General features: G+C 40.6%; 2 protein-coding genes across 5 annotated transcripts; both read right to left on the reverse strand.

The window, feature by feature from the left end:
* Nucleotides 1-1,272: 1,272 nt before the first annotated feature.
* LOC120806427 (cyclin-dependent kinase 2-associated protein 1) lies at nucleotides 1,273-5,648 on the reverse strand. 2 transcript variants are annotated; one of them, XM_040157614.1, is made up of 4 exons: nucleotides 5,481-5,648; nucleotides 2,938-3,038; nucleotides 1,593-1,719; nucleotides 1,273-1,513 (listed from the first exon to the last, which is right to left on the reverse strand). In XM_040157614.1, exons 1-4 carry the CDS (start codon nucleotides 5,506-5,508, stop codon nucleotides 1,446-1,448), a joined length of 324 nt encoding a protein of 107 aa, XP_040013548.1. In that variant the 5' UTR covers nucleotides 5,509-5,648; the 3' UTR covers nucleotides 1,273-1,445. The 2 variants fall into 2 exon arrangements, with proteins under 2 accessions (XP_040013548.1, XP_040013547.1); XM_040157613.1 differs by lacking the exon at nucleotides 5,481-5,648 and adding an exon at nucleotides 4,732-4,907.
* A 3,552-nt stretch (nucleotides 5,649-9,200) lies between these two features.
* On the reverse strand, nucleotides 9,201-27,444 carry sbno1 (strawberry notch homolog 1 (Drosophila)). Of its 3 annotated transcripts, none has more exons than XM_040157290.1 (33): nucleotides 27,323-27,444; nucleotides 24,401-24,520; nucleotides 24,204-24,302; nucleotides 23,855-24,082; nucleotides 23,635-23,773; nucleotides 22,494-22,594; nucleotides 22,244-22,340; nucleotides 21,701-21,861; nucleotides 21,058-21,191; nucleotides 20,842-20,932; nucleotides 20,583-20,744; nucleotides 20,245-20,380; nucleotides 20,009-20,114; nucleotides 19,765-19,918; nucleotides 19,484-19,666; nucleotides 18,153-18,250; nucleotides 17,911-18,062; nucleotides 17,507-17,719; nucleotides 17,244-17,414; nucleotides 16,983-17,152; nucleotides 16,735-16,866; nucleotides 15,607-15,742; nucleotides 15,383-15,495; nucleotides 15,192-15,263; nucleotides 15,005-15,104; nucleotides 14,720-14,794; nucleotides 14,440-14,586; nucleotides 14,111-14,205; nucleotides 13,933-14,019; nucleotides 12,536-12,673; nucleotides 12,356-12,432; nucleotides 11,697-11,890; nucleotides 9,201-9,929 (listed from the first exon to the last, which is right to left on the reverse strand). In XM_040157290.1, the coding sequence occupies exons 2-33, from the start codon at nucleotides 24,518-24,520 to the stop codon at nucleotides 9,787-9,789; spliced, it is 4,224 nt and encodes a 1,407-aa protein (XP_040013224.1). In that variant the 5' UTR covers nucleotides 27,323-27,444; the 3' UTR covers nucleotides 9,201-9,786. The 3 variants fall into 3 exon arrangements, with proteins under 3 accessions (XP_040013224.1, XP_040013221.1, XP_040013223.1); XM_040157287.1 differs by having other exon boundaries at nucleotides 23,635-23,776; nucleotides 27,323-27,443; XM_040157289.1 differs by lacking the exon at nucleotides 27,323-27,444 and adding an exon at nucleotides 26,169-26,353 and having other exon boundaries at nucleotides 23,635-23,776.
* Between the last annotated feature and the right edge of the window lie 301 nt (nucleotides 27,445-27,745).

Raw genomic sequence — 27,745 nt, forward strand, 5'->3', positions numbered from 1 at the left:
AGGTGATGTACTGTGCATACGGCAGACTGTCCTGTACACCACACACTGTGTATCTCGCCTGGAGGATCAAAAGCGTCAGTGGGACAACGGGCTGATGAAACGCTGATGACTTGAACTTGCCATGCAGCTGCTCGGGTTGCCTCAGACAGATCGCTGAGCAGATCACAAACTGCAGAGCACTTCCTCAGTGGTGTTCATTGAAGTTAATCACCTGACCTCCAGTCTAATAAAACATGAAATGAGTGTATATGAGAATATGAAAACTTACCAGGACAGTGCAGTTCTGTCACGGTAATGCCACCTTTCAGGTCACCAAGTGCTCTGCAGGTGACATATTTATGTATTTTGGGCCCCGATTTGAGTGGCTAAGCTTCTGTTATATCCTATTGCAATACCTAAAGTTATACTTAAACTGTGTCACTAAAAAAAGGCTCTTCTTCATCTGCATGTTAACAAGGCTAAGAGTCCAGAGCTAGGGCTGCAACAAAGTTAATGGAAACGCGCCCAACAGTTGTTCAGATATTGCAGTAAAAAGCCAAAAAAGTCAGAGGTTCTGCAAAAGCCAGTAGGATTCATCCTCTCGGGAATCCACCCAGTAACTGTTGAGATATTTCAGTCTGGACCAGTATTGCCATCCACGGAGAGCCATGCTGCTACCAGGGCTAATAATAAATCACTTATTAAATCCCTCCAATAGACCGAACGTGAACAGCGATTCACCGTTAGATGTATGTCCACAGGGCAAAGAGAACAATGCCTGCGGTTTTCCCTATTTTCACTTGTAATGAGAGCTTGTTTTACTACCACTGTAAGTGTTTAAGTGTAGGCTGAATGCCTACAAACGCAATGAATCACAATGACAACTGTATTGAAAATACAATTTATTACACTGAGTAATAAATACATACAAAGATGCAAGTAACAGCATTTTCCTTTTTTAATACCAAAACCCACCTAAACACGAATGAACCGATGCATTTGGCACATCTCTGTCCCTCACTCACTCAGTCATGTGTTTTATAGGGGTCTGAAAAACAGACCAAATACTATCAAAAAGAAGTCGCCCTCCATGTACCCCTGTACAAGCCATGCAGTGTCTACAATTAACCCACGGGCCCATTCGCATGCATAAACCAATGCTTTAAATATGAAGTCAAAACTAAGATCCCAAAAGTGGGGCATAAAAACACATGATCTCTCATTTGAATTCCAATAACTCACACATGATTTTTATGATCCTCCAGAACCCCCAGTCAGGAATTGTGTTATTGGTTTTTTTTTTTTTCTCCTGTAGGAGCTTGCTTTTTTCATCCTTTGTTCATTTACTTCCTCCTCTCAAAGGAAATGCCATGCAAGTTGTTTTTTTTGTTTTTTTTTTTGTTTGTTTTTTGTCATGAGGCGCACACTGTTAGTTCTTCTTGCGGGGAGGAATGTTGGGTTCGTAGCTAGGACCTTGCGTTTCGCTCCGTCTCCGCCAAGCATTCACGCACCAGCCCTCTTGCATGGATGATTCCTATGAGAAAAGACAAAGACTGTTCAATCACCCACACCTATACCATGTGTTACACTTGCATATCCAGCTGTGCGGTTACCTCTTTTCAGTCTCTCCATCGCACTCTTACTTCCAGCGTATGTGGGCCTGATCTCCTTTCCCAGCTCTTCGATGATGGCCAGCAGCTCTGCATATTTGTTCTGAGGCACTTGGCTACCAGTAGAGCCCTGAAGTTAGAGCAAACGCAGCAAGGTAAGCCAGGTCCAATACATTTCACATACTTTCCTTTTTCTTTTTTTTTTGGAATGTGAAACGCACTCTTTTGCATAGAACATTACAATGAGAAAAGGAGAAGAAGCTTAAATTGTTGTCCAACAATTATAAGAAAACACCCAAAAAATAACATTTAGTTTCACTGGTAATTTATATAATTTATTTGCATCTAAAAAAGACCAATGTCTTTTGCTGACTCACTTATAAGTGATGTTCAATTCTAGTGTCTTTTTAGAGGAATGTTCAATGTAAATCAAAATATAGATTAAATGCTTTCATCTTCTGCCCCAGAAATTTTGAAAATGTTCGCAGCTCTTCAGCCATGAACAGCCCCAAAAAGGTTTCACAAAAAGACAGGGCAGCCTGTATGTAGCCTTACAGGTAAATTCCAGGTTAAAAAAAGAAAGTCAACAGAGCACTTGCTGCTGCTCTTTAAGCTCTGTAATAATTAAGAGACCACTAGATGAGAATGTCAACATTTTTATCAGCTCGTCCCTTCTCTCACTTGCAGCTGGACAGTAGGAGGACACTGTTTAGAAAGACTTCAGTGAGTAAAACCGAACCGGAAACTGGGAAAGTGGGTGGTAAAAATAGGCTTTTGGAAGCTTTCAATTTCCCTTCTAAGGAACACGATTAAAATGTGTATTTTACGTAAATTCCTACATCTATTTCAACATTTGCCAATTTCCCCACCTTTGTCCATTAAAACAAATAAACAAACAAAACAAAAAAACAGTCTCATTTCTTCCTTTATGTGGAACAGTAAGTCTCCAAGGATTAGTTCTCAGGTACTTCCATACAACAATGGGGGTCTTAACATGATGTTTCTCCAAACATATACTGTATATTGGACTACTTAAATTAAAAAAAAAAACAATCACACAGTTTACACATATGGAACCAAACTCATAAGACTTCTAGGCCACAACAAATCCCTCTCTCCCTTTATTCCACTGTGGACAAATCCTTGTCCACAACCACCCTGCCCCTGGTGGAAATTATGCCTTTGATTCCTGTGGTAATAGAGCAAAAGAAACACACTCTTATTCACTTTCTAGGTAATTTTACTACAATTTTCCCCCCCATAAATCATTGTTAAGAAAGTATTTAGTTAGAGGAAACTACATGAAAAATGTCTGTGACAAACAGATTAGCAGTTTGATCGCAGTTACCTGTGAGAATCCCAGAGACGGAGGTCCATAGTCACTCAGAAGGGGCCTGTAAGACTGCAACGTGGCCAGGTTAGCTGCCGAGGGAGACTGGAGGTTTCCAACTGTTGACACATAAGAAATGAAAAGTTGGCATCAGTCAAGACTTAGAGCCCCACAACAGCCATATCTGCAGTATGTGGATTACTCTCGTTTTCATCATCGGTCAATCTGCTGATTACTTTTTGGATTTCATTTTGTCTAGAAAATGTTTGAAGATTGTGAAAATCACACACCATCACAATGTTTCACAACCAAAGGTAACATCTTCAAGTGTCTTGTTTTTTATTCTGTCAACTACTTACTCAGCCAACAGAAGCACTTTACTAATGCTAACAGTAGAATTTCAAAATTTCAGATAAAAATCAAACTTTTAATTCCAGGTTTTTTGAGGGCCCTTCTCATGTTTGGGCCTTGGTACTTAGTTCCACTATTCCCCTTATAGGGGAGTTATAGGGGGCTCTGGCCCAGGGGCCCTCTGACCCCTTGGGTCCCTGGGCCAGGGCCTCTTTTTGAAGTGACTATTAACATTTCTCCCTGGGAAGTCGATCGAGCAACTATAAAGAGACTCAAAACGGCTACAAAAAGATGAAAAATCACCACAAAGAGAAACAAAAAAATCAAAGAGACAAAAATGACCAAAAAAAAGACACAAAAAAATGACTAAAAGAGAGACACAGAACAATAAAATGAGATGCAAAATGACCAAAAAAGACATAAAACGACTACAGAAGATGAAAAATCACAACAAAGAAAAACAAAACAATCAAAAAGAGACAAAAATGACCAAAAAAGAAGCAAAACAGCTACAAAAAGATGAAAAATCACCACAAAGAGAAACAAAACAATCAAAGAGACAAAAAAGATGAAAAATCACCACAAAGAGAAACAAAACAATCAAAAAAGGCACAAAACAACCACAGACACAAACATCCAAAAAGCTAAAAAAAAAAACAAAAAACGACGACAAAGAGACACAATATGACCCGAAGGACGCGTCTCTGAATCTACAGCCCTCGCTCTTATGTTGGAGCGGCGGGGGCCTTTCACGTGAACCTGCCCAGCGCCACATCGTCTCGTAACCCATCCATGGGTTTAGGTAACGCAGTACTTTTACCTGTAACACTGGTATTTTCACACTGTGTCACTGCCGCTGTCGCTTCTGATCTAAATACTTCCTCCCCACCGTCGGTAAAAAAAAAATAAATAAAAATAAAACAAAAAAAAACCCTAAATAAAATCAATAAAGAAGCCGCTGAGTTTTTGTAGGTTTTATCCTCCATAACCGCCGCTTTGTTCGGCTGCAGTGTTCAGCCTCCAACGCCAGGTGTCCTCGAAGAGTCGCAGGAAAGACTCCGAGGCAGATCGATCAGCAGCTCCGACCGAGGAGCATCATGGAGGAAACGGAACAAGGCTGGCTCAAGAAGACAGAAGTGATACATTTTTGTCACCGTGTAACGGCACCCGCCCGGCGGGACCGGGACCCCGGGACGACGGATAACCGCATTTTAGGAACCGTCGCCTTCTCGTTTCGCGTCCCAACCGTCTTTCTCCGCCGACCGATCTCACGGATGGCGCTCTTTTACATTAGTAATAATGGCGGATATGAATTAGCCTAGCTCCCAGGATCTGACCCTATATATATAACTGGACAAAAACTACAGACACGGTCTTTCTCCAGGTATTCTCCGAGACCCCGAATTTAACACTCGATTTAACCGACGGATACTTTGATTTTCTCCCACGTTTTCTCCTTACCCTGGTTCCCAGAAGTTCCCGGAATGTGCTGATGGACATTGGGTTTATAAGACATTCCCAAAGACATTGTAAATTAAAGAAATAAAAATGACCCGAAATTCAGTGAAGCGTCTGTCTCTCACTTTTTGTTTACAACAGCGGCACCGGCAAATATGGCCGTCACTTTATATTGACACCCACTATGGTTTCTAACACTGCAACTGTACCGTTGCGGGTTAATCAAGAAAACGGTTAAAAAAAAAAAAAAAAAAAAAAAGCTAAGAAAAAAAACGAAAAAAAAAACAACAAACGGGATTTTTCTACGATAAAGCGGCGGAATCCACACGCGGTCTCCATCGATTTAACAAACGTGTAACAAATCCCGTTAGCGTTGATCAGAAAACCTACTTTAAACTACACTTTTTACACTTTTTTTTTTTTTTTTAAAGATAACTTTTTTTTTTAAGAACGTGTGTTTCTCACTTTATCGCTCACATTTTTAAAGTCTGTTCTTTTATTAAAAAAAAAAAAAAATTAAAAGACGTTTTTTCAAAAAAAAAAAAAAAATTGGTTTAAAAGTAGATTAACAGGGTAAATGTAGGCGTGTGTCGTTTTAGGGGTTAGACTCTGCATTAACCCAGATGAGTTAGTAAATTAGAGACGCTTTTGTTTCAGTCAAGTTTGAACACTGCTTTCCTCTCCGAACACACACACACACACGCACACACACACACACAAAAGAACAGGAGCTGGAAGCAGTTTGCAGATACCTGTCTTTGTCTGTGGGGGCGCATCCATTGCTTCGTCTACTGATAAATGAACTTGTGGCAGCCTTCACATTAAACAAGAAAAAAAAACAAAAAAAAACGGGGGAGGTGGAGTGATTCAATTTGAGATAAAGATAGAGGATCCACTCTCACTACCGCGGAGCCATGTGGCCGTGGGTCTGCTCTCCTCCCATTCAAATAGGCTGAAGGAGGGAGAAAGAAGTGCTCTTTATGTCCCCCTCGGACCCCCCTAGGCCACACGGTCGGCTGCACAAGAACAAGGTCTGGCCCCATCCTGGTCTTCGGTGTCCTGACCTGGGACCTCTGGTGCAGTCGGAAGTCCTCCACAGAGGAACAGATGATGGGATAAATGCCACACCGAGTATGTCTGTGCTCTCTGCTACTGCTCCACGACTTTTTCCACGACATTTATCCGATGACTGTTTTCCAGTTACTTTTCAGCTCGGTGATACCAAATGAAAACAGGTAAGTCGCCGTGTGTTGTCCTGGGTTAAGAAATTCACAAGCCACACAGCAGAATATGCAAATAATTCAAATTAGCCCCCACATTTACCAGGTGTACACATTCAAACTTTCACTTAAAATGAAAGGTGGAGGGGTAATTTACGGAAAGTAAATAGAAATCCGGAGCAAAAATCGTATCGAAAATGGGGATTTGATTTAATGATCAAGACTTTTAAAGTTTCAGCTCGTACAGAGAAGGCGGTTTTATGTCCTCTGACGCAATGCGGCAAATATAATCAACACACAAATTGATGTATTGTTATGGATTCATTGGAAAAATAGGACTGAATCAAGAGCGAAGCATTGTCAGGCGGCAGACTTCAATCTACATTGAAAGTCAGATTTTTCAATCGTGACTGACACTGGTTCACCCATTAACTAAGGTTTAAACTAGCTGATTATTTTGTATTTAAACTAGACTCATTTTCCAGAAACCAGACCTTTTTCAGGGATTTTTCTTTATAACAGTTGTGCAACGTGATATTGTTCTCAACATGTAAATAAAGTTCAAGAATACGTTTTCTCTCTCTAAAAAAAATAAATAAGCTTATTCATAAACATGGAGTAATTTAAGTTACAAAATGTTTGCTGACAATGTGCCCTGGAATATTTATTATACTTTCAATAGGACAGATCAAATATATAAAGTGACATATAACATCACATCATGTCTCGCAAACTAAACGGAGATTAAATGTTAGTATTAACTTTTCTGAAAGAGTAACTGAGCTGTAGTTTAGTGACAGGATGTAGTTCTATACTCTAGTAAACGGGACTACGAGGTAGAAGTATACCAAGCTTTATTGAGCATCGCACTCATTCATGTACAGGTAATGTCGAATTTTTGTACAACTCTTGTCAGTAGTGCAACTCGTGCAATGATCAAAGGAAAAAAAAAAAAAAAAAAACCAAACAAAACAAAAAAACCACAAGTCCTTCAAGTGTTTCAACTTCAGAGGATCTGCCGTGACATTTTACGGCTTCAAGGACGTGTTACCACGTCAGCAGCCCACGTACGTAACATCCCGAAAGACAAAATCAAAACATGAGTTGTTGGCTTACACATGGTGGACATTCAAGTTAAAAGATGTGACTTCCAATCAGAGAGCAGACCTCAAAGGTTTTCATCAAGGTCTCCCCCGATACAGTCCAACAGTTGAGATGTGCTGCATGAAGAATTTCAGTTTGGATCCTTTTACAAATTGTACAAAATGGACGTTGGTATGATACAAAGACTTTTTCCTTCCTATTTCACCTGTCTTTAAATGCATCAATGAAAGAAAAAAAAAAAAAAAAACAGGAGAGAAAACACACTCAATAACATGAACTGATCCACAGGTTAAGAATGTGTCCGAGCATACGGCGACAGAAAAGACATCTTATCTTTTATCATCAGCTAGTAGGACAGCACATGTATCCAGACTTTGGTCTGTCCCTTCCAGTGCAGATCAAGTATAACGCGAGACAGGACCGAAGAGGCAGAGAGGTACACTATTCGACAGAGGCAATCATCCATTTTAATTACAACTGGGCTCAAGAAAGCTGAGGAATTGGAGAGAGGCGTTGTAGGAACACGTACTGTGAGGAGAACGAGCTGTAAATACAGCTAAAGACAGCGCACCCCAGTAACATGACCGAGTAGAGCTGCAGAAGGATCATTTGAGTAATAGTCATGCATTTCAGATACACTGTAAAACCTAAGATTTTCTTTGTTTCGTTTTTCAAAGAGGTTCTTTGTATGCGTTTAACCCCTGAGCGGATTTCCATGATAAGAAAAACAGAGGCAAGAAATAAAAAAACAAAACATCGGCGCAGAGCACAGCGACTGCTCCGAAAACCTGTTTGAAAATCAAAAAGCGATGGGTCTTTGTCAAGGACACGCATTTCACATTTCTCAGAATTCCTTGGCTTCTTTATACTATTTTTTTTCCTCATTCCAATTACGGCTCGTCTGGTCAGCTACCACCACCGTCACACCAGACCAGAAGTAAGTTGACTGAGGCAAAGTCGAGGTAAAGACCAAAAGGTGTTTTTTTGTTTGGTTTTTTTAAAAACAACCTGTAACATCAAGTCAAGAAAAGTGGGTTGTTTTTTTTGACCGACTGGGATAAGGAAGCACAAATCTTAACTGCTTCAGTAAAACAGCAGCAACATTTTCAGCAACACTTTAAGCCCTATCAAGCAATGAAAAGCAGTATATAAACATTTAATAAATGATTTATCACAATATAATGTGTGATTATAAGCAGATGTTTATTCATGTATTTGTCAACATCTATAACTCCTCCTGTGGATACTGGTGTATGAAGAGATAATGAACCACAATATATTATATCAGTTGTAATAATATAAAATACGTCTTCATGGGGAGATATAATGGTTAACAAATACTGAACATTGTTTAAAACATCCTTATATCTGCTTATAACTACATTATAGTGTGACTGAAAGAATTTATTAAGTGTATGATGCTTCTATGCTTATAAACAGGGAGACTTCTTGTTCCATTTTCATTTTTAATGAATACACGGTGCCGCACACTGACTCCCTAAACCAAATATCCATTGTCTGAAAGTAAACCGGGTTTGTTGATAACACAAGCTTAACTCTTTCGTCAGATGTTTTACCATTTCATCGTTATCTTTGGGGAAATATTCTCTTACTTTCATGCACTATAAATAGAAATATCCGGACAGCTGACACTAAAACAACAGAATTTTTCCTTGTCAGTGCTTTGTAAAAGGCGTCTGACTGCAGTGGCTGTTTGTACTGATACAAAAGGCACATTTGACAAACTCCTGGCTGTTATGGACAAAGAGGAACAAAATTATGAAAAAGGAATAAAAAAGGAACCAAGGAACTTTGATCACTTTGAGATCCATGTGCAAAACAAAGATAAAAGCAAAACAAACTGGTCTGTGATGACGCGGAAAGTGATTTTTTGACAATAATGACATTTTGGTCTTGTATTTGGTCGATAATGACAACGGCTACAGAGCGTCAGAAAAATAGCATATATCAGGTTTCCTGCAGTTACCTGGACTAATGGTCTGCATCACTTTTTCCTACTCCAAAAGAACCAATTCTCTCTCTGTATTAGTGCTGAATAATGTCTGAGGAGAGATAAACTGACAAACAGTTATCATATATTACTATGGGATTGTAGTTTAGCATTAAATGCCTTTTTTTTTTTTTTTTAAAAAACGAATAATCTAAGTTCCCAGACTTTGAAAGACATAGTGGTCTTTGTCTCGTCCACCTTTAATCTGGACCAAGAAAGAAAAGTCTTTGCTTCATACCAGGTAATCTGGATCTAACACTTTAAAGCATGTGTGAGGGGTGGATAACAACAGCCACAGGCCAACATGCCCTCTAGGTTTAAACTCTGTCTGGGTCAATATATCACAAATCTTTTCACTCTGAATGTCAGAGGACAATACATCACCTGTCAAATCTCTTTTAGGTGAAAACCAGAGTCTCTGGAGATTAAAATAAAAAGAAAGAAGGAAAGAAAGAAAGAAAGAAAGAAACCCTGAAATCTTTTCTCTGTACAACCACTGCTTTACATCTGAGAATCACCACAGCTTGGTGCGACACCTCTGGCCCTCAAGAGACGATGGGAAGGGAGGTGGAGGGCGTGAGGGTGCAGTACGAGGGACAGCAGTCCTGGAGCCTGCAGTGCAGAGATAGACATTGATGGAGCCAGATCCCTTTAGGGTGGGAACGTGACCTCGAGGGGTGGAGATGGGATTGACGCCCATGAAGCCGAGTGGTCCACCCCAAACTATGTGTTGGGTGCGTGACTCAGACTTTGAGGGTGGAGCTGCTGCCGCTTCTGCTGCTCCTGCACAGCGAGCTGCTGGCACTGGTCCGACGTTGACAGCTTGTTAATTAATGGAGAGACACAGTTCGCTGGAATGATGAGTCCTGAGGAAGAAAAGAATGCAGGGTTAAAATTGATATGTGAGCCTACATATAGCCTGTAAGACCAATGATATTAACATTCTTAGCAAATATGAAAGGAACATACCAACATTTTGGGAAATACCCTCTTTTGTTTTCTTGCCAAGAGTTAGATGAGAAGATTGATACCACTCACGTCTGTGCAGCAAATATGAAGCTGGCAATCACACAAAGACTCCAAGAAGTCACTGGTCTGGGCCAAACAAATACACCCCATAAAACCAAAACTTGGTTTTCCACTTCGGTTTTTGTACAGATTTTAAAAAAAAAAAAAAAAAAAAAAAAACAAAAAAACAAACACGAGATATAACGTAGTAATTCATGAGCTTCAGGAGGTGCCAGAGGTTTTGTTACTTTTGGTCAGAGCCAAGATAGCCGTTTCCAGTCTTTATGCTGAGCTAAGCTAACCGGCTGCTGGCTGGAGCTTCATATTTAACAGTTATGAGAGTTGTATTGATTTTCAGTTGTAATAAAATGGGGAGCCACTCGAGTTTGTGGAGAGCTGCCTATTTTACCAGCCTTATCAGTAAGGACAGCAGGACACAGCAGCAATACAGCCTAAAAAACAAAGGTCACTCTACAGTAAAATAACAGCAACAAGAAGTCTATCCCAATACAGGGTTATTAGTAGTGGGAGGAAAGCAAAGCCGATATGAAAAAGATTGAGGAATTCCACAATAGACGCCAGAAAAGTCTTCGTGGCAACTTCTGACCTAACAAGATCACAACCTTGGAATTACACAGAAAAACAAAAAAGTAGGAAGATCACCGCTTAGGTGAGGCAGAGGTGACTGGTCTAGTTGGCTTATGTGCTTCATCTGGGGGCAGACTGCATCCCCCAGGATGCACTGAGATGGACTTCCTCCAAGGAAAAGAAAAACCTGGAAGACCAAAAATGACCTGACAGACAAGATGACCAAGATGAACCTAACAGAGGGAGGCTCAACACCAGAGTTTCTACAGGTGTTACAAAGTTAAATTTAAAATGTTAAGACATTTTTTTTTTTTTTTTAAAAAAAACATCACACAATTTTATCATGCAATTTAATACCTGTTTTACAATCCTACCAGCCAAAGTATTAAAGTATGATGGAAAACCAGTATGGATGATGGCCTAGAATTATTGTAATCGTTATTATATTATTATTTACAATAATTTCTAATTATAGTATTCATTAAATTAAAACGACCTGGACCCAGATTAGTGGCAGAAAACATGATTCATTAATTTAGGTTTTGGCCAAAAATCGACAATTTCTCATTAAGAAACTCTCAATTACAGTAGTGACAGTGTTTGCTACAGGTCTGATGGTGCTGGCTGAAAAAAAAAAAAAAAAAAAAAAAAGGGGTTAATCAGCCTCCTGGGGAACAATTCACTGTCACAAAAATCCCACTTTGAGTTTATAGGTGTATAACGTTTCCTGAAAGCCTACAATTGGATACAAGAACATTTTAAAACCAACTACCAATTACGTTGAAGTCTTTTTTATATCTTCAAGAACACAGAATTCATTGTTTAAGACTTTACAGGACTTACAGAAACCCTGAAGACGCTGCCCGGAATAAGGAGCAATGGACGGAGCTCATTGTGGCGTTGTGTCCCGCAGGGGACGAAGAGGATCGAGTAGTGATGTCAACCTTCTCATCTGACTCTCAGTAAGAAACCAAATAAGCATCTTTCCCAAATAGAGAAACTATTCCTTTAAAAAAAGTGGCAGCCCTTCAACTTACCAACTATCCTCTGTCCATCTTCTGTTCTGAGGCGGACAATCTGCACCTTTACATTGGTTCCACTGACGGGGGTTAGTACTTCCTCCAGCTCGTTCCACACACTGAGCACTGAGCCACACAGCACGTAGTACGTCCTACACCGAAGACCAACATCACACTGTAGACCCACCGACGCCTTCTTACAGTTACCCCGCCTATGGGCAGAATAACAGACTGAGATTTACAACCGCACAGAAGAAAAACTGAGTTGACTGATCAATGCCGACACTGAGGCTTTAATATTAGCAGTGGCCTTAAAAGGATGAAAGTCTGACACTATATTAATAGTTTTGCTAACGTCAACAAATCCCATGAAAAGACCAAAAACAATGTGTTAGTCTGACTCTCAATACTTAGACTTCTACACTCTGTTTGTAGCTCTCAGCCCCAAGCCTAATGGTTCCTACTGAAGATATAAATCTTTAAAAGAAAGGTTCATTTTTAAAAAGGCTAGACAAGTTTCTAAACAACAGCTGAGGTGTAATAGTGTGGCTTCACTGATATGCCTTTAAACAGTTTTTGGAAACTGTGGAGCTCTATGGCTCAGAGCAGGAGGATATATAAGGCTTTGGACACACAGGCATTCACCAGATATATCCTTTAACATAAAGTGCACATACCAATATGCATGAGAGCAGATTTTCGACGATGACTTGTACTGGTCAGTCCAGTGCTGCTTAGCATCTTCTGACAAGACCTAATAGAGCCACAAAAAAAAAAGAAAAGAAAAAAGTAATTCACCACATAAAGCATTCAGTTTACTTCTCATAGCAATCTTAATTAAAAGGATGTTGTGTAACCTTTTTAAATTTCTTCTTGATGTCTGTGTACGTCTCCAGTTTGAGCTGTCTGCCCGTGTTTGGCCTGTACACCAGGAACAGCCTCTTTTTGGTGTTCACCTCTTTAACCAGTATGGCCGTTTTCTTGTTGTTCCTCATCTGAAAATGAAACACATGTTGAACTTAAGAGGGGCCACTCCAGTGATTGTACACATGAGGATCAGTCTGCTGGTGATGGTTAGTACTACTCAGCATGTGAAACTGTTTAATGTCCTCTTTGGCTCTGGGGAGATAAGTCAAGTCTGAGAAAATATTAATTTCAGCTTGGGCTTGGAGACTAGTCTGTAACAGAAACTCTGCATTGCCAACTGGGGACGTCATGTTTGAAAGATGGGAATATACCAGTCAGGTAGGGTTTAATTCAAGATGCCACTGAGTTGCATTGTGGGAAACGTAGGGGCTAGCATTTTTGGAGTTTGACCCATACTAGGGACTAAAACTCAGGATGCCTCGGCCTCTGCTACATCACACATAAGGAGCGTGTTCACTGAGCTCTCATTCATAGATTTGCATGATTGCACAAACCTTTCTTGGCTGAGTTATTAAATCACTCAATGCTAGCAATGTTTCTGTTACTACCAAAGTGTCCAGTAACATGTTGTCCTCCGTCTGTAAAGACTAACGGACTCTCCGTATGTAGCAGGATGAGCTTGACACATTTTGTACTACTGATACGGATCATCACAATGCAAATTTTGCTGCTACTAGAGCTGAAACGATTAACTGATTAGTTGAATGTAATCATTTAAGTAATTTTTTTCTACCAAAAAACGTCAGATACTCAGCGGTTCCAGCTCGTCAGTTGTGAAGATTTTCTGCTTATCTGTGTTTCTATCATTACAAATTAAATATCTTTGGGTATGAACCTTGTTTCATAGCACATATTTTGACTTGTCATAGCAGGAAAAACACAGGTGTGATTGAGAACATTATAAACAACTAGATTTAATCCAGGTGAGCTGGTTCTAGGATCCTGGTATTGTGCATGCTGGCTCACTGTCATGGCTTACTGGAACACCTGATGGAGCTGAGCCGTCGTTTTAATGGACAGTTGGTTGAAGAAAAAAAAAAAAAGTGCTTTTGGACATTTTGACGGGCATCTTTCACCGTTTTGACATTTTATAGTCCAAACGACTAATGGATTAATGAATTAATCACCAGAATAAATTGATAATAGTTGCAGCCATAGATACTATCAAAAGGCGGAGATAAAAGCTTTTTGCACTGAAGATCACATATCTCCAATCAAACAATCTCAATTTACAAATGTCAAATCATCTTATGCTTAAAACCATTTTAGCCAATACAAAGTTGGCAGAGCAAATTTTAAGTGAGAAACACCCCTAGTCTTTCCATACCTGTACATAAAAACCATCATCTGGTCCATTCTGGTCTGCCCAAGCATGCGTGGCTTCTTCCCACGACAGTCCCCTCTCCACACTCACCTGTGAAGAGAGACACGCAGATACGAAGTCAGGTAAAGTCACTGCAATCTCCCCATATTCTAAGAGGGCATAGAAATATATATGAACTTACTGTGTAGAGTTCCACGTGTCCCGATGTGGTGTAGCCTGGTGTTAGGAATTTCCTGCAGTCTACCTTCTTCACCTTCTCATCACCAGAGCCCAGATCTAATACACAAGGGGAGATAGATTTTTACATGCATTTGATATCTTTCGAATTTAGCCCTGAAATCAAACCGTAAGAGCAGACTGATGATTGCGACTCAAATTAATTTCACAGAGGAGAGAACTTTAAATAATTTAACAGTGTAAAAAAAAAAAAAAAGCCTTCTGTCCCAGTTTTACTTCTGTATTTGAGAGAATGGTTTAATGATAAAGTGAGGAATGATAACACTATCTTACCGAGAATGCCCATGTCATATCTGCCATTCTTCTTGGCTTCCTGAATGACTGCTGCCAGTGTGTCAGAGAAGTACTGGAACAAGGCGTTCTGCTGCTGGACCTCCATTCCCAAAATACGGTTCAGGAACTTCCCGATGTTGTTGTAGTCTGTCACAGTAACAAAGTATACGCATTACGTTTATTTGAAAAATTTCGGCATCACTGTACATGCATTGCACATTAAATTTAACAGCAAAGATAGCTGTAATTTCATCTAGCTTTGTTATCATTTAAAAATCACCTTTGTCCAGTGACAGCGTGCCAGATCTGTCCTCCACATTTATGAGGCCCACACCTATTAATCCACTTTGGATTTCTACAGAAGAAAAATAGTTACTACTCAGAGGCACAGACAAGAAACAATTTTTTTTTTTTTTTTTTGAAAATGGTAAGATCAATATCATACACAAAAATTACAGGAAACTACAGGGTGAAGTAGTTGTACAGCAAACAAGATGGATTGTGCAAATGTCAGGCTAAAAAGGACATACATTCGCTGCTGTGTTTGGAATAGCATGAGTCATACCTTTGAAGAAGTCTCCTTTAAAGTCGGAGGGCGGAGACACTAATGGAGCATCGAGCTTTACGATTGACTTCATCACAATTTCCAGAGCATTTCTGCCGTACTGTGGCAAAGATAAACTTGAGTGAGCCACTTGGCAGATAAAGACAACTGTAAGAGCTTCTCTCAGACAAATACTTGATACACTTACTTTGTTGTCAAAATTAAACCGGCTGAGATCTCGGGTTTCTGTGGCTCTTCGGTCTCCGTGAGTGAGAGCACCCTGTTAGAAAGAATGACCACAAATGGAGTTCATGTGTAGTATAAATGATGAATAGTGATGAGAAATACCTTTTCACCAGAATAAAATGAGTCGTAATTAAAAATTCAGTGAGTCCTTACCAGGCTTTCAAGTCTTTTGGCAACAATGGATGCAAATCGCTGCTCTCCTGCAAGCTCCGATATGAGGAAGACATATTCTGGAGCCGTGACCTGGTTTGATCTGTGAGTTCTCCCTGTGTCCAAACAAACAGAACAAAAAGTCTGGTACATACTGAACCACATCGTCAACATTTCATATTACGTGAGACTAGTGCAGAGGATCCCAAGGGTTAATATCTACTGACCGAACTGCTGTATAGCTCTGTCTGCACTCCACGGCAGCTCTAGTGTCATGTGGACTCTCCGCCGCTGGTTCTTCACTCGACGGTCGGCCTGCAGGGATATACCTGAGCTGGCAGCTTCCGAGATGATGGCTATGTTCTGGTTGGAAAGAGACAACTAATGTTGGCAGCTGATTTCCCCCCCTACATTTTCAAAATTCTGTCAGAGCTGTCACTAGTTTCAGAGCCGTTAGTATAACAGAGACATGCTTACAGTACAGAGACTGAGCTCGGGTGCTGCATCATCAAGTTTAGCAGAGGTGGTACAGCAAAGGGGTGTTTTCACACCTAATCTGTTTGGTGCAGTTCAAATTAATTCTGGTGCATTTGCCTCTTTGGTTTAGTCCGTTTGGGCGGATGGTAAAGTTTGAATTGGTTCAGACTTAACAACTGGGCCACGACAGCCTGAAAAGGAGGGTTTCAATCCACTTCCAGTCAGGCTCAGATGCTCATTTTGTGAAAATCAATCAGCAGGTGGCTAAAAGCCATTGGTGTGTTTTTATGCAAGATCTTTTGTTAAAAATGGTAACATGTCCCTTTCACCATGTGAGTGTGAGGTTTTTCTGTGATTAAGCAAACTGAGAAGGAGCTAAAACAGATGTGTAAAGCTTGTGTCACAGTCCACATACTTAGTTAGTTCCACATTCAAAAGCAAATGAAATGTAGTGACCTCAAACTAACTATCCCCCTGTAATATTACTGTACAAAATGCCCCTTTCATCCTGTTTATCATTATTCATATCATGAGATTAAGCTGCAGTCTCGAGCAATAACTCAATAATTTATTTCTTCGTGAAACCAGAAAAACAAAACATTAAGTTCTGTAATGTGCAGCATGACTTGTCAGAATTTCCCCATGAGTCCATGTAGCACTGATGTAGGATGGCACCATCAAAACTGTTCAATAAATAAATAACCTGTCACTCCATATAACTTTTTTCCCTTGGTCCGGACCAAATGAACCAAACTACAGGTGTGAAAGCAACCTACGACTATGAGCCCTGATCCTGAGTAAGTAATTATGGCACCAAACCTCTAATAACTGAGTTACATGTTTAGTAAAACCCATTTCCACAATAACTTTGCCTTTACCTTCTCTCCATCCATGAACCTCTGCTTCTCTGTGAGATTGAGTATTTCCACCGGGACATCCAGCTCAGAGCGAGATTCATAGCTGATGCTGCCATCGTCATTACTGACCACGCGACCTTTACGGCCTGTCATCTGAAGCACAGTTGAAGGAACAGTTTAATTAGTTAAACCAAATACTGATCTAGAAACCACAACAAAAGAAAGAGAATTACTTCAGGCTACATAGAAGCCATCACAGATGTTTGTACCTCAGCTACGTTATCGGGTCCACCCAGTTCGTCTATGAGCTCATCCAGAGTGTTGGGAGGTAGATCCTCTGCCAGCTCCTCGAGTTTTTCCAGCAGATCTTTCTTCATTTTCTGGGCAAGTTCCACTGCGTCCTGACTTGTTAGGCAGGTATCCTGACTCTCTGCTTTGACTTATGAACAAGCAAAAACAAGGCATTCATTAACTCTAAAAAGACTATCAAAGTGTTGTAATTCTGCTCTGCCATGCGGTGACTTCCTTACCCGTGGCAGGGGTGCTGGGGGGGTTAACAGAGGCAGTGAAAGCAGGCCTGGTGGAGCCCAGCCCGGAAGCTAACAAGGCACTTTGAATGGAGTCTGGATCAATACTCTTCCTTCTCTTTTTCTTCTTCTTTTCTTTCCCTTTCTTTGGTTCCTTTCTGATAAGCCATGGATCTAAAACAAAGGAAGGCATAAAGGTTTCCTATAAGCAATAAACTGGCTATAAAATGTTTCCATTCCACATCCACAGCCGCTCTCGGTCTCACCATCTTCTTCGTCGTCACCAGACTCGTCTCTGAATGGGTTGAAGTCATCGTCTTCATCTGCTGAGCTGAGAGATTTGAAGCTGTCGTCGCTGTCACAGTCTTTACCAGAATCTCTGTCCGAATCCTCTGACTGGCTCTCCTCCGAGCTTGTACCTGACAGACCGCCGTGCTTGCGAGGCTTCTTCTTCTGCTGCTGCTTTTTCACCTCTGAACCTGGAGAGATGATCAGAGACTGATGAAAAAAAATTACAAACCTTCAATTTTTGATTAGCACGTTTCTGTTCATGAGAATCGAGAGACAGGGCATCGGCTTTTTCTTAGTTTCGTGGAGTATTCTGACAAAGCAAGATTACAGGGCTAATGAAAATTAAAGAAGTAAAAGTAATATAGCTCTAACTGATTACCTTTCCTTTTCTTGCCCTTCTGTTCAGGTTCTGCTGCGGTTTCACTGGGAGAGGGGGTCTTCTTAGCTGAGAGGTCGATGCCTAGCAGGCTGTAAAGCTTCTGTCTGTCTGGAGCTGGAAAGTGCTTCTCAATCAGGGACTGCAGCACACCCCTGTAACAAAAACCATTGTATTAAAGTGACACACTTACTTTATCCTAACCAAAAACTGTACCAGAAAAATCATCTGCAGTCAGTCCGTACTTTGCAGTTGACACAAAGTCATTGAGTTCTCCTCCTCCTTCCTCCAAGGCCTCCAGTGTTCTCGCTTCACCAGTGGACTGAAGACCAATTACCACACACTGCAGACGAAATAGCTTGTCAGTATGTTATACACTGAGTATACCACCGAGCACCACTGTTGTACTGAGAAATTGCAAATTACTATTTTACTGTAAATTGTCAAATAATGGTCAGGACCTCTATTTACCTCAAAGGTGGAATGAACCAAGCATATATTAGAGAGACAGGCCCCTATTTCTAATTCATTTTAGAAATAATTATAATTTATTTCTAATATGCTTCCCCCATAGATTTCCAGAGCACTCAATTCCATCAGTACAACAACAGAGTCGCCTCATACTCTCGCCTCTGTTGCTCTCACATACACTTCCAACTGTTTTTTCGCATTAAAAGTAATTTCACCTTCCTATAATTGTTTGGCTTTTAATGTGAAGAATTTATGGAAGCATCAAGTTTCAGAGCAGCAGGTGGCAAAGTGCGACATGGCTGTTGCTGTACTGTCGGAACTAGTGTTTTTCGAAATAGGCCTTATGTTGAATATAGCACGCGAGCCGCTTCTGGCCTGTATTAGTGGCTGGCCTTTATTCTTTAGTTACATTTATGAGAACTTACGGTAGGTGTATAACATTAAAACAGGTAGCACAACAAAGGACAGTTAGAGTAAGGCATTGAGAAGCATTTATCTAGGAAAGCATTACTCCCTTGTTTCGAAGTGTTGACCACAGTATCTTTGACTAACTGAGGTAATAAATTATAGCCTCTCATGTCTTCTTAAGGGTCTTGCTCGGGATGTTCGAGTGGTCAGGTGCCAAGGATTTTCCGATGAAGCTTCATTGCGATGATTCTTTTCTTCATTTCAGGTGCTTGTACAAATTTGCAGCGTTGCATTTGCTTGCAAAGTAACAGAGTTGCTTTGGACTATCATCTTCTTTGAGTCCAGTATCACACAGACTAAATAACTTTTTTACAACGCAAGTGCAGTTTTTGTCAGAACTGGAGGTTAATAAATGTATTTTCTCCTTCCTCATCGATACTGGGTTTCCATGATTCAGACCCATTTTATTTTTCTAAAGTAAAATTTTACACCTGTCTCTCTCAAATGTTCACTTTATTTACATGAATGTCCTTCCCTCCTCTTCTCTTCTCTTGCACAGTTTGTCACATGCTGTAACGCACACTTGTTAATACTTGATACAGCGTAGAGAGAAACTGAGCGTTTGTTTTGATGCGATGAATGTCTCCACGAATACAGACACAGAAAAATCTAAGTACTTTCTTATCTAAGGTCTCACCTTTCCATTCTGGACCTCCTCTCTGGCCAGCTGGACCACTCTGCGGACCTTGGATGCAATGCAGAGATATTTGAAGAAACGCTGGTGAGCAGACCAGAACTGGCCCCACATGGACTTTTTCATACGTTGTTCTGCATCCATCAGATTCGCAGCCTGCTGGAACTTCTCACGTGCACTCACCCACTGGGAGAAGGAGGACAGCGAAATGAAATCAATTTACTAAATGCAAAGACAAATAAAAGAACAAAAATATTTCTACAAGCTTATTTTTATTTGCTTACCAGCCTCACAGATTTATTGTACATGTTGATGTACTTCTGAGTCAGGGGCACCTCATCAATCTTGAAAGTCACACCTGTAAAACTCAACTGCCTTGCAATGTACATCCCCCTCAGTTTCATGTCCATAGCTACTATCTCCATGGCACCAACACCTCTGGAATCGAGAAGAAGTGCACAAAAACAGACGTTAGCAAGAAGCCAGAAACAGATTTTTCACTCACCAACTGTCAAGCCTAAAACTTACCTGCGCTCAACAGCTTGGATAAAGTTGCCGAATTCTTTGAAGGGTGTTTTGTGCCCCCAGATGCCCAGCCGGTTCATGTAGGCCATGTTCCGTGGTTCCGAGGCACCTAGATTTTGGGGGGGGGGGCAACACAGTATTTTCAGTATTTAGTGTTTGCAAAGAGTCACCTACCTCACCCAAGTTTAGTCTGCCAATTCATTTCAAGAATCAAACATCAGTGAATTACATCTACTAACCTGTAGCACTTGCGTACACCACCCGAGCCTTGGGGAGTTTGTTCTGCAGTTCCAACACTGCAAGACCAGTTTTTGTAGGTTTGGATGATCCAATTGGACACACATTTTTTGCTTTGTGACACTCGTCATAGACAATCTAGAGATATTTGGTTAAGGAAAGTCATTTGCATTTCCGAAAAGAAGATGGTATAAAATGCTCTTATTCAAATTACTAATATATAATTTGATTCACTTTTGGATACATGAAAAAAATGTATATAACAATGTAGACAATAATTCATGAGTATGATCTATTTTAGTAACAGACTGCCTTCTAAAAGCTTCTATAAAAAGGATACGACTCCATCATAGTCCTCCCCACACCAGTGGAGGAGCTGTTCAAATCTGGTCTTGTACTTGCCTCCTGATTGGCTCTCTCCTATCAAGGAGGAGTAGGTGGCGAAGATCACACCTTTCTTAACACTCCCATTGTGTTTTGAGGAAATTTTGCCATATTTGAACTGAAAATATAAAAGTGCAATTGAGTCACACTATAACAGTAACCAGCCAGGAAACACTTCTCAACGTTCTCATCCATGTATCTTAGAAGTATCTTACCTTGTTCAGTGAATGAACCTGAATGTTTTTGGCTCCAATATCCCTTAAATCCCGTTCAGCATCATACTTCAGGTCATTTGAGACACTAAACCTGAACGAAAGAGGAGAATATTCAAAAAAAAAAAAAGTTAGGTAACTGTTGGCAAAACATTTATTTGAAACATATGTTTGTAATCCCCAGTGTCAAATATAATGCAAGAGATTCTGGGTATTTACCAAAGTGATCTCTTCCGGCCTAGAAGGTAATTCTCATAGATGACCCCTGCTATGGTCCGGCCTTTCCCCACACCAGCTCCGTCACCGATCAAATAGGCAGCTCGATCACCATTAGGGAGGAATGTCTCATGTTGCTGTGGTACACAGAAAAGAAATAAACAATGTTGCCTTTCAAGCAACCCGAGTCCCACACAAAACCATGAAAAAAAAAAAAAGAAAAAAGGCAGGCCAAGTGTTTACCTGCAGTGTTAATTTTGGGGGCTCTTTTTAAGATACCCAAAGACGTTTTAAATGACAAACTAAATAGGTAAAAACAAACCTAGAAAAGTAACAATAAATAATTATATAATATAAGATCAGAGTAGTGTGTATGTGTTTTACTAGTCAGGTGGATGTGCTTGATTCTGCAGATGCAGGTTATTGAATAAGACTTTGCATTATAATATAAATTTGGTCATTTTTCCATTCATCTCTCATTCAAATAATCTTTTACTTTTTGTAAAATACATTTCATCACAGTTTTCATTTTCAGATGCTACTTTAATTTATTTTTTTTTTCTATTCTGGTTTTTGTTGTGAAAAAAAAAGTTGTCAGTTAATATTTTTCATCAGAGTTTTTGTTCATAAAAGAAACACTGCTTACCTGAGCTGCATATGTGATGGCTTCAAGCTGCAGAGCAGACAGGCAGCCCCGATCGATGCCCTCTTCTGGGATGGACAGCCTGTACCACACATCGGGAGGGCTGACGCTCGACAGGGAACTGGTCTCCACCACAGGATCCGGATGCCGCAGGCCAATCTTTACTACATTGACAGAGTGACTGGTCAGTGGATCAACCCACAAACAATTACAAGGATGTGCTTTGCTTGATTTGACTGAGCGCTTCCAACCAAGAGTGAGCCGTTATCACTCAATCCAGTCTATTTTCATAAGGGCTGGTTACACAGTGGCTGGCTGAATACTGCAAATTAAGTTAGTATGGCTACACCTCACCATTAAAAGGTACTTTGTGTTACCTTGGCATCTGCACTCATAACTAAACAGTGCTGGCTTTGGCTCAGCAAAGCTCATTATCAAACTGATCACATTTTCTCCACACGTTTGTCACCGAATGTAGATGTGGCTTCATGAGATTAGGAAACAAAGTATTCTGCACTATAGCGCTAACTCAACAGTTACACTTACGTTTCATTGGCATGTACTCTGCATAAGTCTCTGCATGACCCAACTCATCCTCCTCTTCCTCCTCAGGCTCATCCTCTTCTTTCATGCCCGGCGGTTTCTGCACACAGAGATTGACATAAAGAGACAATAAGTTCTCACAATATTCGTCGGCTTTTAAGCATTTCAGAAATCCAACCGTAAACGCCACAGAGCCCTAAACATGACAACGCATTCAACATTATGCATGTTTCTAAATGAATATTAAACTCACCAGAGAATGCGAAAAGTTCTGCAATTTAATGTCGTCACTAATCCACATCCTGGAAGCATCTTTACCCATTACTTCCTTCTTTATTCCATTGTTAATTTCACCTGAAACACCAACAGAAGCAACAGTTGTTACTGATATGAATGGCACCCAAGTACTGACAAATGTTAATTTCCAAATATTACAATTTTGAGGGAACTGCCAAACATCAGGTTGATAATTCCATCCATCTGTCTGTTTATTTATGTGAAGGATTACACAAAAAGTACGGAACCAATTTGCACCGAACATGGTGGAGGGATGGGGCATGGGCCAGGGAAGAGCCCGTTAAATTTTTGGGGCAGATCCGGATCGTTTACTATGAATTTGAATTTTTTTTCTCTGAAGTCTGGTGAATGTTGTTTGATACTGGCCTTGGCAGTGGTTTGCGCCCAACTGAGCGCCTTTTCTAGTGTATTTATACCGTTGAACGACCTGCCCAATGAAGTCAGACTTAAAAAAAAACAAAAAACAAAAAAAAAACAATCAGTACCTTTTAATTCGCTTCCGAAAACATTTTTTTTTTAAAATCAAAAGGCTTTTTGAATAACCTCTTTTTAAATAGCCTTTTCCTCTAAAGGGTTTCTGATCATGTATTTTTACATAAAGTCTCTCCTATAACATTACTGAAGTATTTATGTGTGTGCGCAGATTGGTTTGTGTGTATGTGTAGTTTACTGTTTTCATTTTGTCCTTGTGTAACACTTTGTAATCTCTGGTTTTGGTAAGTTATATAAACGCTCTATTATTTTCATTATCATTTATAGTAGATTTTCAGTCTTTTTCGACCTCTTTTGCGGAGGTGTAAGCAGGGAAATGGTTTAGTTCTGGCTGTCACGTGGCCAAATGCCTTCTGCTAGGACTTGAGCCTGCAATAATTATGATATCAAGTAACTCTAAAATTGGAAAGACACCTTGAGCACTGAACTAACTGAGAATTATTAACTGCCTCTATAGCTTTTAACTCATTATTTTGGTTCTCTGGACCTCACGTGAACTCTAAGTTTCTTATAACTTCTTTACTATCTTATAGGCCTCTCCAAAGGGGGGGTGATTAAAACCATACATCACAACTCCAATCTAATGGCACATTTAAATAACTTACTTGGACCTGTGGCTGTTGCTGTTGCTACTGGCGGAGCAATATCAGGTGGAGGCTTTAGCTTCATCAGCTCCATCAGACTGTTGCCCTTTAGGCCAGCGCTCTTCACATGGCCGGTCCTAAGCAGGTCTTTCAACTGAATCTGCTACGAAAAAAAATGTACAATCATACCCAAAAGGAAAGCCTTTCGCTGTGATATTGAATAGGGGTTCCACAAACTTACCTGATCTCTGTTAGAAGGCACTACTGTGGACGCTGAAGGAGGAACAGCTGTTGAAGGGGTTGTGGCTGAACCTCGCAGGGCTGAATTAGCAACATGGACCACCTTCGTGACAGTTATGGTATGTTTGATAGGGTTTGTAACTGATTGTTTGGTCACAACAGCCCCTAGCGACGGCAACTGATTCAGCTGATTTAAGACAAACGTGGTGGTTGATGGCTGAGGTTTGTGCTGTTGGAGATATTGGACAGAGAGTTAAGTTTGATTTTAGTACGTACCACAAAACATCAAGCAGAAAGATAGAAAAATAGCATTGCGTCTTCGATAATTAATTCATGTTTGGTAATCTCACCCTGATAGTGACTAAAGGGACTGGAGCTGGAGGCTCAGTTCGAACAACTTCCACTGTCTCTGTCCCCACACCAACGTCCAGGGCACTGATGGAGATAGACTGGAAGTGGTCCAGAAACCAGAATATTAAGTTACAAAAATTTTTTAAAAACTCACTTCTACTCCATAATAACAAAAAAAAATAAAAGACCATCTTACTTGCTGGGTTGTAGAGGGCTGTGCAACATCCTGAGAATCAACATCAAATAGGCCAATATCATTTGGGCAAATGCCACTCTCACTTAGGGCAGCGAGAAGTAAATCCTGTCCAGGATCCATCTGCAAGACAAATGCATGTCACTTTATTTTTACATCTTTCATGTACAGTGCTGACAATATTTGTTCTGTAAAAATCACTTTGATAATTTGACAATTTGATAATGGTTAAGATATTTTTCAGAATGGATTGGTTCCACACACTCAAATGTGAAGATTTCCATCTTAACTTTGTCTTGTATGACAGCAAATTTAATCTCTCTAAAAAACAAGGAATTACAAGACTGTATATTGGGATTTAGGAAAATGTGATCTGCATTTTACACCATTTTCTGACACTGCAAATTAAAATCGGTAATGAAAACAATGGTAGCTGTAGCCCTAAAAATATTGCAACACGGAACAAAGGACTGCAAAAATACCAGTAGTTTGTTATGCAGCATACTAAACAACTTGACAAATATTTTGAAATGCGGGCAATTATAACAATTTACAAAAGGTCCTGTCAACTTTGGTCTCCACTTTGCAAGAAATTATGACATAACCCACTGCTCTGACATGAAAAAGTTAAAAAGTTCACTGACATGACACTCAAGTGTAAATTTAAATGCACATTCACACATCGAGAGAGAGGTTTACAATCTCATGCTATTTTCACTACATAATGTAGGACTTTGAGTTCAAGGTTTAACTTTAAGATCCCACTGCCTGTTTTTTTCTACATCAGCTTACTTTTTGTCCTGAGTGTGCTTTAAATAGTGTCAAAATGACTAATCTCTGCTTGGATGAACCAGAAGTGTCTAACAACCAAAAGCATATCAATTAAAATAACTTCCAATGATTTAATCGAGCTGCATCGATTAGCCAGTTACTTGACTGACAGAAAATAAATTGCCAACCCTTCTGACAATTGATTTATTGTTTCAATCATTTTGTCAAACAAATATGTTAAACATTTGATGGTTGCAGGTTCCCAAATTTGAGAATTCACCGCTTTTCTTGTTAGTTGCAGCCCTAAATTTAAATGGTATTTACAGTGGACATAAGTTAAAAGATGCAACCATGCTTACAAAAGGAAAATCAATACCGTAATGTTACCACAAAAATTAAATGTATAAATAAATGCATTACCCAAAAATCACGAGATATTAATAGAGCTGGAACGATTAGTCAAATCAACAGAAAATGAGTTAGCAACTATTTTCATTACTGAATAATCGTTTCAGTCAACTTTAAGCAAAAATTCCCCAAAACCTACCAGCCCCGGATTATTAAATGTGAGGATTGATGCTTTTTCTTTGTTGCACTTAATTGTAAACTGAATATTGTTGAGTTTTAGACTTTGGTTTGGACAATACAAGATATTTTTAGAAATCAACTAGGTGGGTGGGAAATTTACAGTGGCCATTTTTCACCATTTATATTGATAAAACGATTCATTGAGAAAAAAAAAAAACTGGTCAGTCGATTGATGATGAACATAATGTTAGTTGCAGCCCCAGGTATTAGAAATAATAAAAGGACCCACACGTATGGCACACGTGTGGGATCAAACAAGCAATGGAAGGTAAATTCAAATCCCAGTCTCGAAAGATAACTAACACACTAATACGTTTTACATTTGATATAAAACGACCAAACACACAGCTTAAGATATTTCAATCTAATGGAAGCAAAACATCAAGCCTGTAATTTTAAATATTCGCCTCACCGCATCTCCAAAGAGCACAAAAAAGTGAAACGCAACTTAAAAATGTGAACACCGACCCGTGATAACTAAACTGACTCTAAGCTAAGACAAACAACAGAAGAATGGGAGTTATCCATAAACCACTGATGCTTTTAAACACCAGATCTGCTCCGAGTCTTGATCCAATGCGACCAAAAACAAGACACGTGTTTGCAATGCCCTGCTTTCAACTTCCTGATCCCTCCGATTCAACGCAGCTTCCCCCTTCCCTCCCCCTACCCACCCTCCCGGACTCTTCGGAAACCCAAGCGGTTAATAATTATAAACAAACAAACATCTAACTTCGCAGCGTGTCACGGTACCAAACATGTAACCCGCCGGTTCGGTTATGGCTCATTTGCAGCGGCTAACCACTGGCTGGCACAGTGTCATACCAGCTTATAACTGGCCTGGTTTAGCCCAGGGTGACACAGCTTAGCAGTGCTGTTAGCTCAAAGACACTTTCACATTCACCATTCTTAGGAGACAAGGTAGCGGAGCCAAATGTGTACAACCTAACACAAAGGGGGGTTTTAATCTCGAGCACTGTGCAGCCACGGCTCTCAGTGAGATCAAACAGGCGTTGTGAATGTCACAAATGTCAGCCGCTTTTCACCCCGCTGTAGCCACCTCACACATGGTGACATTAAGCATGTACTAGCTGATGTATCTAACTTTATCTCCAACGCCAAAGGGCGTTAACGAGCATTTTCGTTAACATTTAAAACACACTAGTTTTTTGGGGGTTAGCTAAGTCACGTTGCCGCTGCCGCCGCCGCTTGAAACTAAATTAACGATAAACGTTAGCGAGCGTGCCGCTACAGCGTTCACCTCCGGTAACAAAAACACCACCGTAGGGCTAGCTGCGTCCTCCCCCAGTCGGTTTCACGCCAGCTGTAAGCGGCTCGGTCAGCTCACACGGTTGTTGTTGCTCTCACGCAGTGTCATCGCTGTCGCTAGCTAATGTTAGCAACCAGGAGCGTTTACGACGCTGCCGTTACCGCCTCAAAACCGAAAATAACCTGCGTATAAAATACCCCTCAGGTGTCAAAACACGACGGTAAGTTTAAGTTTTAAAACGACGTGGGTGTTCAGTCGGTGTTAAACGAACGATTCCCCCGCAGAGGTGATGTTACCTGACGGTCGGTTAGGTGGTCGGTCTGTCGGCGGGTTGTTGTCCTCTCCGCTCCGCCGCGCTCACGCCATCTTTTTATCAAACGCTCCGCCGCATGCTGGTCACGTGACGCGCGGCCCCACAGCGGCCGTTTTCTCGCTCCGACTCCGTCCCCTGCGTCGCTGAAAACGGGTCTCAGAGCGGCCGCGGGGGGCCCCTCGACCACGGCGAACCGACAAAAGCGAGAAATGTGGCATATTTAAAACGTTAACGCAAACGACAAACATAGCAGAGTCACCGAGCTAACGCAACGTCACGTGACCCCGCCAGGGCTTCGTCGGAAATGACGATGACAGATTCTTCTTCGTCGTCCTCTTCCTCTGTTGCTGCCCCTGTTAAATAACACGACCCCTGCAGCTGGGAGCGACGGGGGGAAAAAAAAAAA

This window comes from Xiphias gladius, chromosome 20 (genome assembly GCF_016859285.1).
Source record: "Xiphias gladius isolate SHS-SW01 ecotype Sanya breed wild chromosome 20, ASM1685928v1, whole genome shotgun sequence".
Lineage (NCBI taxonomy): Eukaryota > Metazoa > Chordata > Actinopteri > Istiophoriformes > Xiphiidae > Xiphias > Xiphias gladius.